The sequence below is a fragment of the Oncorhynchus nerka genome, linkage group LG2 (assembly GCF_034236695.1).
Source record: "Oncorhynchus nerka isolate Pitt River linkage group LG2, Oner_Uvic_2.0, whole genome shotgun sequence".
In the NCBI taxonomy this organism is placed as follows: domain Eukaryota; kingdom Metazoa; phylum Chordata; class Actinopteri; order Salmoniformes; family Salmonidae; genus Oncorhynchus; species Oncorhynchus nerka.
The window spans coordinates 24,484,327-24,498,732 of record NC_088397.1 but is presented as its reverse complement, the minus strand read 5'-3'; the positions used below and the strand labels follow the sequence as shown (position 1 = coordinate 24,498,732).

At 45.4% G+C, this 14,406-nt stretch overlaps 1 protein-coding gene across 3 annotated transcripts in view; it reads right to left on the bottom strand.

Annotated features, from left to right (window-relative positions):
* LOC115132966 (neuronal membrane glycoprotein M6-b-like) overlaps positions 1 to 14,406 on the bottom strand; it is a 49,977-nt gene that overhangs the window by 20,338 nt on the left and 15,233 nt on the right. For 2 of the 3 annotated variants that reach the window (XM_029665724.2, XM_029665733.2), the window contains exon 1: positions 3,780 to 3,918. The exons of the other annotated variant lie outside the window; for it this stretch is intronic. In XM_029665724.2, coding sequence (XP_029521584.1) covers positions 3,780 to 3,849 — 70 coding nt within the window. In that variant the 5' untranslated portion in view covers positions 3,850 to 3,918. Of the gene's footprint in view, positions 1 to 3,779; positions 3,919 to 14,406 lie in introns of those variants that run through there. 3 annotated transcript variants of the gene reach the window in all.

Here is a 14,406-nt window from a genome sequence, read left to right as displayed (position 1 = left end):
CTGTAAACATTTAAATCAAACTATTATATTAATCTGACTTTCCACAAAAATTGCATTATTGTGTGCATGTAAGAGCACTCAAATGTAACCAGGGAATTTCACAAACACACACCTACAGTGCTACATTCCAATGGCATTCCGTACACTCACATTAACATCTGCTAACCATGTGTATGTGACCAATATAATTTGATTTGATGGCATCCACTTATCCTGCAATTGGATACATTGCATTGAGAATCTTTACACAGAGGTTCAGTACAGTAGAGGGACTAGTACAAGGGAGCATAGCGCTGCGTGTGTTCTGCCTGCGTTAAGCTTGAACGGTAGTGAGAAAAATGCTCTACGACTCATATATTATACAGAACCCATCAGCTCTCCACTGTTACGCCCTTTCGCCGTGGTGATGATGATGTAATCCCTCACGGTTGTGATCTGAAGATGTGGATGGCAACGCAGCGAAGCGTTACGTAAGAGAGAACATACTACCCCCTGCCCCCTCCCTACTTTCCTGTGCGTTACAGGGAGAATAGGAGGTGTATGCCTGGCTAAGTCAGTGTGACATCATAGAGAGAAAGAGAAGAAGAGGGGGAGGGAGAGACGGAGGTGAACTGACCGAGCGGCAAATGGTGGCAGAGAGTGAGTGGAAGAGGAGGGAATAGGAAAGGCCAAAGAGAGAGAGAGAGAGAGAGAGCGAGAGAGAGAGAGAGAGAGAGAATAACTAACTATCCTGTATTTTACAAAAGGGTCAGAGAGGAGTCCCTGTACTGAGGCACCACAGGTCCAGATAGTAGGGATATAGCCTATAATAATTTAAACTCTCTCTCACAGCCTCTACTATATTGGAGTACAATGAAGCCCAACTGAAACTCCAAGGGGTTTGGCAGAAACACAGGGAGGGATGCCAAATGGGTGTTCGAAATCACAGCCAATGTGTGTGGTTGAGTTTGTCTTCAGCCTGAAAGGTGGGCGTGACAGATGTCAGCAGATATGATTTATAGACTCCATTGCAAGGGGCTGGGATGTCAGGTCACATCTTTGATCGGATTACATTAGAAATTGTGACGGATACCTCAACTGAGGTGTTAGGCCTACAAGAACGCTTTGGTTGGATACCTCGAGGCTGTCTGGTTGCCTGAATCTACAGCTGTTACTGTGCAACTGATGTTGTTGGATCCCCAATGGAGGCGAGGCACTTGAAACCTACAAGACATGGCAGAGCTTCAACTGCTTGCCCTTGTCCTTATAAATCTCTTCCATTTTAGAGATGCTGAGGATTATGGTGGAATGTCAACAGTTGTAGAATATACTCCAGTTGTAGATCGTGAAAAGATTGCCAGACACACAGCCCCTTCCCTCACTGTGAATGACATCCACAGCCATACCCCAAACCAAACCATAGGATATCATGTTACATGACTTTTGTAGAGATTAGCTACATATCCTGTAGAACGTTAGTTCTGCAAGTGTCATGCAAGATGATTCACCACAGGAGAACTTCATAAGGAGATGTTATACAATGTTGGGGAAGCTACTCTGAAAATACAATTTACCAAGCTACCAACTACTTCAAACTGAAGTTAAATGACACTAAAGCTACCCTTTAAGAAAAACAGTTGACTTAACTAAAGTTACGTTGAAATTGTAGTTCACTACCTCCAAACTACTTTTTGATCAATTATAATATCTAAATCTGAAATGTCATAGACTAGAAGATGCAAAAACAGACCACTGTGGAGTCAGATGTTAACATCATGTGTGATGTGGCCTATTACACACAAAAACCCTTTTAAGTGAGAATTAGGCAGGTCTGATGCTGAAAAAGCAAGGATGCTATAGCCTACTTCACCCATATTTTCATTTAGCAAAAACAGTAGTGTGTAGTTCCAGTAGTTAGCTACACTGCTATATACATGGCAAAACAGTAATTAACTACTGAAAACACTGTCAAGATCTGAATTTAGTTCAACTACCACCAAGCTGCTGCAAAATCTATATGTATAGTTCATTACTCCCAAACACAGATTTTGTTAGTGTTAGTAATTATGGTTAGGTCCATGTAGGCTTTTTGTTGGCTATGGAAAGCCCTATGACATACAGTATGTAGTATTTATGCCTACTGAATGTAAATCTCTATGTAAAACATATTCAAACGTAACCACATCTGAACAATGCATTGAATGGATGGGGGATGGAGTGAAAGCCTTGGTGTATGTTGTACACTCTTAGAAAAAAAAAGGTGCCATCTAGAACCTAAACGTGTTCTTCGGCTGTCCCCATAAGATAACCCTTTGAAGAACCCTTGTTGGTTCCAGGTATAACCCTTCTGGTTAATTGGTTCCAAATAAGTCCATTTCTACCTGGAACCAAAAATGGTTTTTACCTGGAACCTAAAAGGGTTCTCCTATGGGGACACCCTAAGAACGCTTTTGGAACACGTTTCCCCCCGAAGAGTGTAGGGACAGAAGGGTGGATGGATGGGGTGGCGGGGTAAAGGAGCAGCCCTGAGGACACAGCTTTAGCTGCTACATAACACTGCCCCCTAAGAACTGATTTAGGATCAGATTTGTGCATTCAACTCCTGACCTCAGCCACAGGGAGGTAATATAACCAGCTGCTATTAGATTTAGTAGGCTGTAGCACCAAGGGATAGCCTGTATAAAACACATTGATTGAAATAGTGATTGTAAAATAGTGTAGCCTAATTGAGGTGATGGACAATTCAGCCTGTTATCTGATTACCGAGAGGTAATGACTGGGCAGGGGTGTTATTTTGCCCCAGTAGCCTATATCAAAAACAAATGTAATCCCTATGTACATTCCTATACATTGGGCAAATTGAGTCGGCCCCACCCCCTGCTTTGTAGCTGGACAAAGGCAACGACAACCCAACATATATCGGAAACAATATTATGTCTTGCCTAAAGGCTACCATTTATAATTTGTCATTCCATGAACAATGGTGGGCAAAAGCTGCTGTTTTTACGAGTGTTATCATGTGAAACGAGAGGACCGAGCTCGGCATGTGTCAAGTGGATCGGGACCCCAGTTTATGTGTCGCTGATCCCTTGTTCACAGAGGGATGTGTTTTATTTGTATTTTTTATCAACATCACACACGGGTCGTCAACACACGGGCGCCCTGCGCTGCATCCATCCTCTTATACTCGAACAAAAGACCCAAATCCTAATTTCTCTATTCCATAAACCAAAGATAACAATGACAGTCACATTGAGGACCACGTCTATGGCAAAATCCCTTTGTGAAACGGTTATTTCGCAATGATGACAGCAGTGGTCCATGCACCTGCCCATTAGCCCACACCAATACGCTCACCTGAGACAAAAAAAAATACAAAGGAGACAACCCCGCCTTTGATGGGCCACCCGACTCATTTATAATTTTCACATTATTGAAAAGCAGGGTAATGGTGATTCTACATGGCTGCAGCAAAGCAAAGCAAATTGGCATTAACTCTGCTCCATAAAACCGAGCGCGCGCCTTCCGCCCTCCCCTCTATCTTGGTCGCGCAAAACATGTCCAAATAAAAACCAACGTCGATGGGACACAAAAAACATGAATGTTATTTAATATTCTTTGTTATTTGCAAAAGGCTCTTAATTAACAAAACAGATGTCCCACGGTGCCGGAGGAGAAAACAGCGCTTTTGGGTCACGTGAAGCGAAGCCATTGCAAGTAGGTTAAATCGCACAGTAGTCTAACAGTGCGGTAGAAACGCGCAAAAAATGCTACGTATTACAACTACGACCATTCCGTACCTTTGCTTTCTTCCCTCTCCTCTTGGTTTTCCTCTGTGGTAGACTCCATGACTGGCTTCGTCCCATCCATTTTGGAATGTTTTCCTTTGAATACTTTTTCTCCCTGTCTTTTGGATTCTGACTTTGCTCTCTCTTTCTCTCTCCCTCCCTCCCTCCCTCTCTCCCTTGCAAGCTTAGCTCCTCTGTATATACTAGGCTACAATCCCATTTCAAGATTCAAAGGTCTTGTCCGATTTTGCACAGATTAGTGGTCCCTAAACGATGCCAGCGAACGCTTTGGCTGTATGTCACTTGCAATCCCAATTCGGCGATGGATAAAAACGTTGATCACGGTAGATTTTTGAGCGCCCACCCTATTTTATAGTATAGAATGAACTCAACCACATGACCCATCCCTGCCTCCAGGCACATAGCATCCCTACACTTGTGGAAAAAACGGTTCCAACAGGGTTCTTTAGCTGTCCCCATATGATAAATCGTTTTTTTATTCCAGGTAGAACCCTCTTTGGTTCCAGGTATAAACCTTTGGGTTCCATGTAGACCCCTCTGTAAATGGAATCCAAAAGGGTTCTACCTGCAACCAAAAAGGGTTATTCAAAGGGTTTTCCGGACAGCCGAAGAACCCTTCAAGGTTCTATATAGCACATTTGTTTCTAAGAGTGTACAGCTATATCACACAGGTGAGAGAAAGAAAACAAGAGAAAGAGAGAGAAAAAAGGAGAGATATACAGATAGTGAGGTGGTCACCCCCCTTAAATCGGGGTTATAGGTTACTGCACCGCAGGCTGTATATGTTAGCACACACATGCACCAATGTGCAAACTCACAGTACTGACACACAAAAATACACACACGTCAACGCTCACATATGCACTTGCACTAACGCACAAAAGCTATCACACAAAAACACACGCACACACACCGCCCACTCTCCATCTGGTGACTAGAGGGCTAGAAAGAGAGAGTGGGTGATCTACAGAGAGTATAGAATAGGAGAGAGGGAGAAGAGGAGAGAGGGAAAAGAGGAGAGAGGGAAAAGAGGAGAGAGGGAGAAGAGGGAGATGAGGAGAGAGGGAGATGAGGAGAGAGGGAGATGTGGGAGATGAGAAGAGGAGAGAGGGAGAAGAGGGAGATGAGGAGAGAGGGAGAAGAGGGAGATGAGGAGAGAGGGAGATGTGGAGAGATGGGGAGATGTGGGAGATGAGGAGAGAGGGAGATGAGGAAAGAGGGAGATGAGGAGAAAGGGAGATGTGGGAGAAGAGGAGAAAGGGAGATGTGGGAGGAGAGGAGAGAGTGAGAAGAGGGAGATGTGGGAAAAGAGGGAGAAGAGGGAGATGAGGAGATGCGGGAGAAGAGAGTGAGAAGAGGGAGAGAAGAGCCCACTCCATCTGGTGACTAGAGGGCTAGAAAGAGAGAGTGGGTGATCTACAGAGAGTAGAGAATATGAGAGAGGGAGAAGAGGGAGATGAGGAGAGAGTGAGAAGAGGAGAGTGGGAAAAGAGGAGAGAGTGAGAAGAGGGAGATGAGGAGAGAGGGAGAAGAGGGAGAGAGGGAAAGATGAGGAGAGAGGGTGAGGGAAAAGAAGAGGGAGAGAGGAGAGAGGAGAAGAGGAGATGCTGGAGAAGAGGAGAAAGGGAGATGTGGGAGAAGAGGGAGAAGAGGAGAAAGGTAGTTGTGGGAGAAGAGAGAAAAGAGGAGAGAGGGAGAAGAGGGAGATGCTGGAGAAGAGGAGAAAGGGAGATGTGGGAGAAGAGGGAGAAGAGGAGAGAGGGAGATGAGGAGAGAGGGAGAAGAGAAGAGAGTGAGAAGAGGTAGTTGTGGGAAAAGAGGAGAGAGGGCGATGAGGGAGATGCGGGAGGAGAGGGAGAAGAGGAGAGGGGAGAGTGAGAAGAGGGAGTTGTGGGAAAAGATGAGATGAGGAGAGAGGGAGAAGAGGAGAGAGGGAGATGAGGAGAGAGGGAGAAGAGGGAGATGAGGAGAGAGGGTGAAGAGGGAGATGAGGAGAGGGTGAAGAGGGAGATGAGGAGAGAGGGAGATGCTGGAGAAGAGGAGAAAGGGAGATGTGGGAGAAGAAGAGAGAGTGAGAAGAGGGAGATGAGGAGAGAGGGAGATACTGAGAGAGAGAGAGAGAGAGAGAATATAATACAGAATAGTCTAGGCTTTATTTGGTCTGTAGTTCTGGTGTATAGGCCTACAGTTTGGGGGATGGTTACAGACTTCCCCATCCTAACAAAATATAAGATAATTCATGCTGGACAATAAAATTACAAAGAAAACTACATATTCATATTTAATTTGAATTCATTTTCTCTGTGTACTATTGTTCAGCTCGTTTTCTAATACACACACATCCTCAAACAAAGGGACACCATCTGCCCCGAATCCTCTTAAATAAGGTATTAATTTTGATGCACGTGGCCTAATGCAGCTCAAACGCTTGCTGTCTAGCTGGACAAAGCCTCGTGCTCTGTCTGTTGTAGCAGAGCCACACAACTGTCCAGGAAAGGGGCTTTCAGAGCACAAACAGGTGTTTTACAGAATGTCATCAGGAGTCAGACTCTGAGGGTCCAATATGTGGTGGAAAAATCTTCACATGGAGGCTCAGGCTGAGCTGAGCACTGGGCAGTGCAGTTCAACACTATAGCTCCTGAAGGTTGAATATCGTCACACACACATGCACACATAGACCCCCCCCCCCCCCCCACACACACACACCATCCAATCCAATGGTCATAGAGGGGGAGCAAACAGCAAACCTCCTGGGTGAACCTCAGGGTCCATTTCCCCCCACATCCAATAATCCCTTATGCTGGGTCACAGATTAAGCACTTGTCCAGAAGATGAGATACAGTGGGCCCTGGCACTCTCTCCTTCCGCACACATAATACACACACACACACACAACACACACTCTGAGGTTCGGATCCAATCTGTTCCAATTTAGGAGATATAACAGGTCAAGCCAATACTGTATATCCTCTCTGGAAATCTCCTGAAGAGTTAGACATTGGGCTTTGGTCAAGTAGAGTAGATATCAGCCCCAATCATAGAATCCTTGACCATAGTGTCACAACAAAAACAGCTGTTCTAGTTATTATATTTCTATGGTTAGTCTGTGGTTGGGAGGGTCATTGGGGAATGTAGGGATTTAATATCCCTGTATATTAATCCTCTGTAGCCATATGACTGCATCCTGTATACTGACTGAATTATCCACTAAGGACTAACAAATGCGGTCTAGACAGGCCAATAACTAACTCTCTCTGTCGCTCTTCTTTAGATCAGGCCACCCTGATCACTAGTCTTTGCTGACTCATTCTATGTCCCAGAAAATGCACTGAACCAAAGATGTCAGCCACATGGCTTCCCTTTATAAAAGAGCTCAACAATGGAACCGTGCCTTTAATTCCTCAGAGGAAATGACTACTTACTTTCTTATGACCACAAAATAATAGTTTAAAAAAAACTCTGAATATGAATTAAGGAGCGGGACCGGGACGCCTCTCCTTCCTCATTACTGTGGAACAAAGAGGACCTAGAGCCGCTGGAGCCACAATGGGGTCGTCACTCTCCCAGTAATGAGGCCATTACGGCTCCATTATGCCCTCCGATGTGGAGTTAATGGGGAGAAAGGAACAGCCTGGCCTCCCTTTGATGTCCCTGGAAACAACACTGCAGTTATGTCCTCTAATTCTGTCCCACTCCCAAAGCACCTCCATTTTGGAAATCGGTTTACAAAACTTAACGAATTCCGTTAAAGGATATGTATGTGTGTCTGACTTGGCAAAATGGATCGGTCCGATCTTCTACAAGTCAACATGTGAGTCGATTCAAATATCGACTCAACAGAGAGATTATGTCAGCCCAAGGGGGATGTCAATCGCTGTTGCTATGGTGACATGTCAACATGACGACAGTCATAGCTGGTTGAAATCTATTAATCTAATGATGCGATCGGTTCCTAGGACACGTCTTCGGTGTTCTCTCCGACAGCTGAAGTCAATGAAATGCAAATCTTTGAAATCCCGAGCTAAATACGGATGGCTGTAAAGAGCGCCTGGTCAAGTTTGGAAAAGAAACAGCAGCAGATATAATCAGCCCTGTGGGTGGATGTTCTGTCTTGGTCATCAGCAGGTCAACTTATGGCATCATCTACAGACCTTCTCCCCAGAGTTAGTGGATGGCCACCCTGACAGAGGCTTTGGAACGCACGGTCATGTTTTTTTGTTTACGCCTCAAGCTGTCTCCGTCTCCTTCCCTCTTCAGAGTTATTTAAAGCCCCCGGGGACCTGCTCCCCTCCACTGCTTGCGGGGCTCTCCATCCATTAGAGAAAAGAAGGAGAGAAAACAGGATTTTCTCAATGCACCAAGAACACCAAGCATACCACCCCTAGAGGCAGTCTGCATGCATCTGCATCATCCCAAATGGCACCCTATTCCCTATTTAATGGTTCTCTAAAAGTAGTGAACTACTGTATATTGGGAATAGGGTGCAATTTGAGACACACCCATGTTCTTGAACAAGTTCCCATGATTCTCATGACCCCCATTAGGTCACCCTACTCCAGCCTACTGCGTTTCCACCAATGGGCTGCCCTTGTCTGACCCCTGAACCCTCTCTGAACCGTCGTCTGAGTCTCGTATCCTACTCACCTGGGATAGCAGCAACCTGTCCAGTGATGATATGCGTGTCTACTGCCTATCGGGTGGGGACGGAGTTTCATCGATACACATACGACTGATCACAAACACCAGCAACCAAAAAAACTAACTAATACAGACACACACAGACACACACACACACACACACATATAAACACACATACACAATGCACATTATCTGGGAGTGGGCATTAGAAGCCTCCTGCTGAAGCTTCATCTAATCCTGGCCGTTTTAATTGACTTTGCTCCCTGTAAAAGGGAAACGTTGGCTGGGAGAGTGCCTGTGGGTGTTCTGATTAAGTCAACCACAGCTGGGACTAGGGGGACATGGAGGGCTGTAACACAGCAGCGACTCCTAATTCTGCTCCCCTGGTTAGACGGGGCAGAGAGGACAGGGCCGGGCACACGGGACGTAATCTGGCAGGATGACCCACTTTCCCACCAGGCCATTCTCTGCACGCTCTCGCCCCGCCCCTACGCTGGCGATCGCTAAGGAGACGCCTAGCTCCCTCTCATCAGGGACTCTGAACATGGATGCTGGAGAGAGTTCATCCTTAGTAACTAAATATTGTAGGTTCTGGCGGCACCTTTCCCAATCCTGCTGACAACCTTACCTGCTCATACTCACTCCCCCACACAGATTAACTAGAGCACACACATACAGATCCACTCACACACATACAGATCCACTCACACATGTACATCCATGCAAACTCTGCCGGTCGCGTCTGACTTGGCTCTCAGACGCTGCCTAACTGAAAACTCCTGCAACTCTAGTTTCCTAACCTTAACTCTGGCTAAACTATACTGTGTGGGCCATCCCTAGACATATAGGGAGGGGAGGGGAGTTACATAGGGAAGGCGATTCATATAAGGAGAGGAGGGGAGTTACATAGGGAAGGGGAGGGGAGTTACATAGGGAAGGGAGTCATAGGGAGGGGAGGGGAGTTACATACGTAGGGGAGTCATATAGGGATGTGAGGGGAGTTACATAGGGAAGGGGAGTCATATAGGGAGGGGAGGGGAGTTACATAGGGAAGGGGAGTCATATAGGGAGGGGAGTTACATACGTAGGGGAGTCATATAGGGAGGGGAGTTACATAGGGAAGGGGAGTCATATAGGGAGGGGAGGGGAGTTACATAGGGAAGGGGAGTCATATAGGGATGTGAGGGGAGTTACATAGGGAAGGGAGTCATATAGGGAGGGGAGTTACATAGGGAAGGGGAGTCATATAGGGAGGGGAGGTTGATAGAGAAATTCTAAATTACTCTATGCTTTAATTGCCAAAACCAATTTCACACTCGTTTCTATTCATTAATTTTACATTTACATTTAAGTCATTTAGCAGACGCTCTTATCCAGAGCGACTTACAAATTGGTGCGTTCACCTTAAGACATCCAGTGGAACAGCCACTTTACAATAGTGCATCTAAATCTTTTGAGGGGGTGAGAAGGATTACTTTATCCTATCCTAGGTATTCCTGAAAGAGGTGGGGTTTCAGGTGTCTCCGGAAGGTGGTGATTGACTCCGCTGTCCTGGCGTCGTGAGGGAGTTTGTTCCACCATTGGGGGGCCAGAGCAGCGAACAGTTTTGACTGGGCTGCGCGGGAACTGTACTTCCTCAGTGGTAGGGAGGCGAGCAGGCCAGAGGTGGATGAACGCAGTGCCCTTGTTTGGGTGTAGGGCCTGATCAGAGCCTGGAGGTACTGAGGTGCCGTTCCCCTCACAGCTCCGTAGGCAAGCACCATGGTCTTGTAGTGGATGCGAGCTTCAACTGGAAGCCAGTGGAGAGAGCGGAGGAGCGGGGTGACGTGAGAGAACTTGGGAAGGTTGAACACCAGACGGGCTGCGGCGTTCTGGATGAGTTGTAGGGGTGAGTAACCGTGATGGCGAGATCATGGAACGGGCAGTCCTTCCCCGGGAGGAAGAGCAGCTCCGTCTTGCCGAGGTTCAGCTTGAGGTGGTGATCCGTCATCCACACTGATATGTCTGCCAGACATGCAGAGATGCGATTCGCCACCTGGTCATCAGAAGGGGGAAAGGAGAAGATTAATTGTGTGTCGTCTGCATAGCAATGATAGGAGAGACCATGTGAGGTTATGACAGAGCCAAGTGACTTGGTGTATAGCGAGAATAGGAGAGGGCCTAGAACAGAGCCCTGGGGGACGCCAGTGGTGAGAGCGCGTGGTGAGGAGACAGATTCTCGCCACGCCACCTGGTAGGAGCGACCTGTCAGGTAGGACGCAATCCAAGCGTGGGCCGCGCCGGAGATGCCCAACTCGGAGAGGGTGGAGAGGAGGATCTGATGGTTCACAGTATCGAAGGCAGCCGATAGGTCTAGAAGGATGAGAGCAGAGGAGAGAGAGTTAGCTTTAGCAGTGCGGAGGGCCTCCGTGATACAGAGAAGAGCAGACTCAGTTGAATGACTAGTCTTGAAACCTGACTGATTTGGATCAAGAAGGTCATTCTGAGAGAGATAGCGGGAGATGAGATGATTAATGAGGTGTAAGTTCATTAATTATGCATGAAGTAGATCAAGACCAGTGTTAAAAGCCAGGTAAAGAGCATTTAATTCCAGAGAGTACTGAATGCTTACACACATTTCCACAGGTTATAAACTGAAAATGACGTCAGCGTTTTCCAAACGTTCCGTTTCACAAACAGAGGGCCCCTCTAACTTTCAAGCCTCCGCGTTATCAGCACGAAGTCAAGGCCAGTCAGCATAAATCAACATTCCCGACCATTTGGAGATGGCCCGTTCCCACCACCTGGAGATTTGTACAACTGAATGAACTAAGGAACAGACCTATTATTGTTACTAACTCCTGACTACATTATATACAATTGGGAAAGGGAGCAAGAGGGATAACTCACATGTACCGTACATTATAGCATTTGGACTAGTCAGTTTCTGATTGGAATGTATACATAATTAGTCATTTCAACCATATTTTCCTCTATCAATCCTCCCTTTGATCAAATATTATACATTCAAATCTACAAAATAAAAATATTATTATAAATATTTACCCGACTTTTCACCCATCATTAATCAATTCTAACCTTAACTCCAACTGTTTTTAAACCTACATCAGAATCATAACTCCTCTTTCAGGATTTTTTTTTTTTCTTTTTACAATCTTTATTAAAAAACAGTTTAATCATTGAAACAAATTACAATCTAATTCCCCTTCATCTCAACACTATTCTCATCAAACATAAATTCCCCACAAATGACAGATCCGGATTCGTCCACTTCCTCTGTAGACATGCCTTCAGTCCTCCATGGGTCAGAACCTGGAATCGGCCCATAACGCACCATCTGTAGTGTCATTGATCTTTCCAGAGTCCTGGAAACAATAACTTTCATACATACACGCAATCAACCACGTACGTACAAGACTAACACAGTCACACCGGTTAAGGTGGCCCATAACACCACATTTTTCCATAAATACTGTCTACCCAATTTAGTTCAGAGAATTATCCACCCCAGAGTTTCTGTCAACCCGTGAGCCAGGGTGGTCAAACCAGCTGAGGCTTCGGGCACTGATTCGTCCGGAGCTGTGCTACCTGGGATGTAAGACACGGTCCTGATTACCACGCCCACTTCCTCCTTTTATCTAATGCAATTCTATTCTGTCAGGTCTTCCAGCTGATTGCTTCAGTCTGTTCTACAAACCCTTTAATAACCCTTCTGGTAACTATAATTAATCCAGTCTACATTCTTATTGAGAGTAGACCACTCTAATCCTGCCAGTATCGGATTTCTTGCCTTGAACTCATCCGGCACACCTCGTGGAACCCCAATGTTATCAATATATACTCTTTCGCCAAAAGACCTAGATGGAGCATCTCTTCTCTCTCGTTTTGGCTAACTTCATGTCTTGGTGTTGTATGAGTGTAAAAGGCATTCCTAAATGTACTAAAGCACATAGTCCAGTCCAATCAGTCGGCAATACCGCACAAACTCATTCCCCCGCACAACCACCAGATGTCGACACTGGCCCATTTTATTTTATTGAAGTCCCCAGAGTTCAACCAGCCTGTCAATTCAGACATGGTCTCGTCAGTGGTCATATTCTCTGTGCCAACTTGGTTCCTGGGGATATAAATAGTGCAATTCAATACAACTGTCATTATTTGGCATTCCTGCTTTCATGAACAGCTTTACCATACATGCCATTCCCTTAGGGGAATTAATTCCGTTCAGTGGAAAAGGGATAGTTGTTAACTGGGGTTTAGCGTTCGCACAGGCATAACATTCTTCTTTAGCCACTGATCTGGCCGTATATTGAATCCATTCCAACCATAAGTTGGACTCCCCAAACCCAGTCTCCACTTCTATAACTTCTTTGAGGTCTTTGGTCTGAACTATTCGTACCTTTATACAATACTTCCTCTGTTCAGGAACACAGTCCAAAACGCCAACCCTTACTATACTCCACCTGGTCCCAAATTGAGTGTATGGGTTTACGTAGCCATCCCTTTCAGTGTGAGCTATGACCTGTCCACGATCAATATGGGAACCTGCACTGATATCTCTTCTATTTTGGAACAAAATCCTCACCGTCTAAACCATGGGTCAAATTACCACTCTCCGCATATCTAGTAGGACGTGCTGTATCAGGAATATGTCACCCACGATAAGACAGCTCAGACGAACAGCTTCCATGTGAAACCCCACCCTTTCCCCGAAAACACATAACTTAGCAAGAGCCAGATACATCTTCACTTCTATGAACAAAAACAGGGGTGACAGGACAGGGAGGGTTACTTCATTCGAGAGATGGCCCCCGGAATTCTGTTAATTCCAGTTCTCCTCCCGAACACTGTTTATTTGTTCGACAGTGATATGTATCTTACCCCCCCGCAGTGCGATATGAATCCGGGTGGCCCACGGGACCTGTAGTGCATAAACTCTTGGACATTCAGGTTTGGTTAATAAAACAGTTTCTTATTCGTCAAACCAATTAACAAAAAAAAAAAAATTATTAGTTAATTATCCCGTAGGTCACATCCTATTCTAGAACACTATTTACCCATCCCCCTTTTGTTACCTGGCTCTGCCCAGGTAACAACCTTGCCTTATTCTTATACAATGACTTAGGAGTGTCCCTTTCATTTTCCACATGTCCAATTCTCACTTTTGTCTCCACTCAGTAACTTATCTACCCACTATGTTATCTTTGCTCGTCCTGGCCCCCCTTCTAAAGCTTCTCTGTTCTCCAACCTTCAAGGTCTCTGCAGTGCGGGGGGGGCTCCTCTGTCTGCCTAAAGCTATGTTTCTCATGTTTTCCAAATTTGAACTATATGTCTCACTGTTTGGCTCCATCCAAACCCATGGACCCTCTTTTAGAAAAAAAAAACATATCTATGAGCGGCTTTTCTCCAAATTCCTTAATCAATCTATCTTAATCCTAACAATAATCCTAACTCCTCATAGATGTCCTATATTCCTGTTAAATATAATACTATTTAAAAACTTATAATCTAATAAATGCTAACCATATTAAAAATCCTTCCTACACTAACAAGCCCTCTCCTTGGGGACCCTCAGTATTCTATCTGACAATAACATGGATTTAATGTGTTGCAAAGTGTGGAATAAAACTTTGGTCCTGTAAAACAGAGTAAAGCAGAACAAAGCATTCTTATAACCCATCTGGTCCTCTCAGCTATTCTTATCCAGCACCAGGTGGGCACCATGCCACCCTTCACGACTGAGGTCATCCTCAGTCAGTCTTATCCTCCCCTCAAAGCATGCTTCACCTCAGCCTCTCCAACTGGAGCATCAAGCAAAGGCATCATGCCTGAAGCCTTCACCACATCTGTAACAGACTTCTTAAAACACGGTATGATGCAAGCAGCGCAGCACATCACATCAATAACAAATAATACAAGAATTAGGGTCAGAAATCCAGTAACCACCATACCAGTATACTTACCAAACCAGTCTCCCAA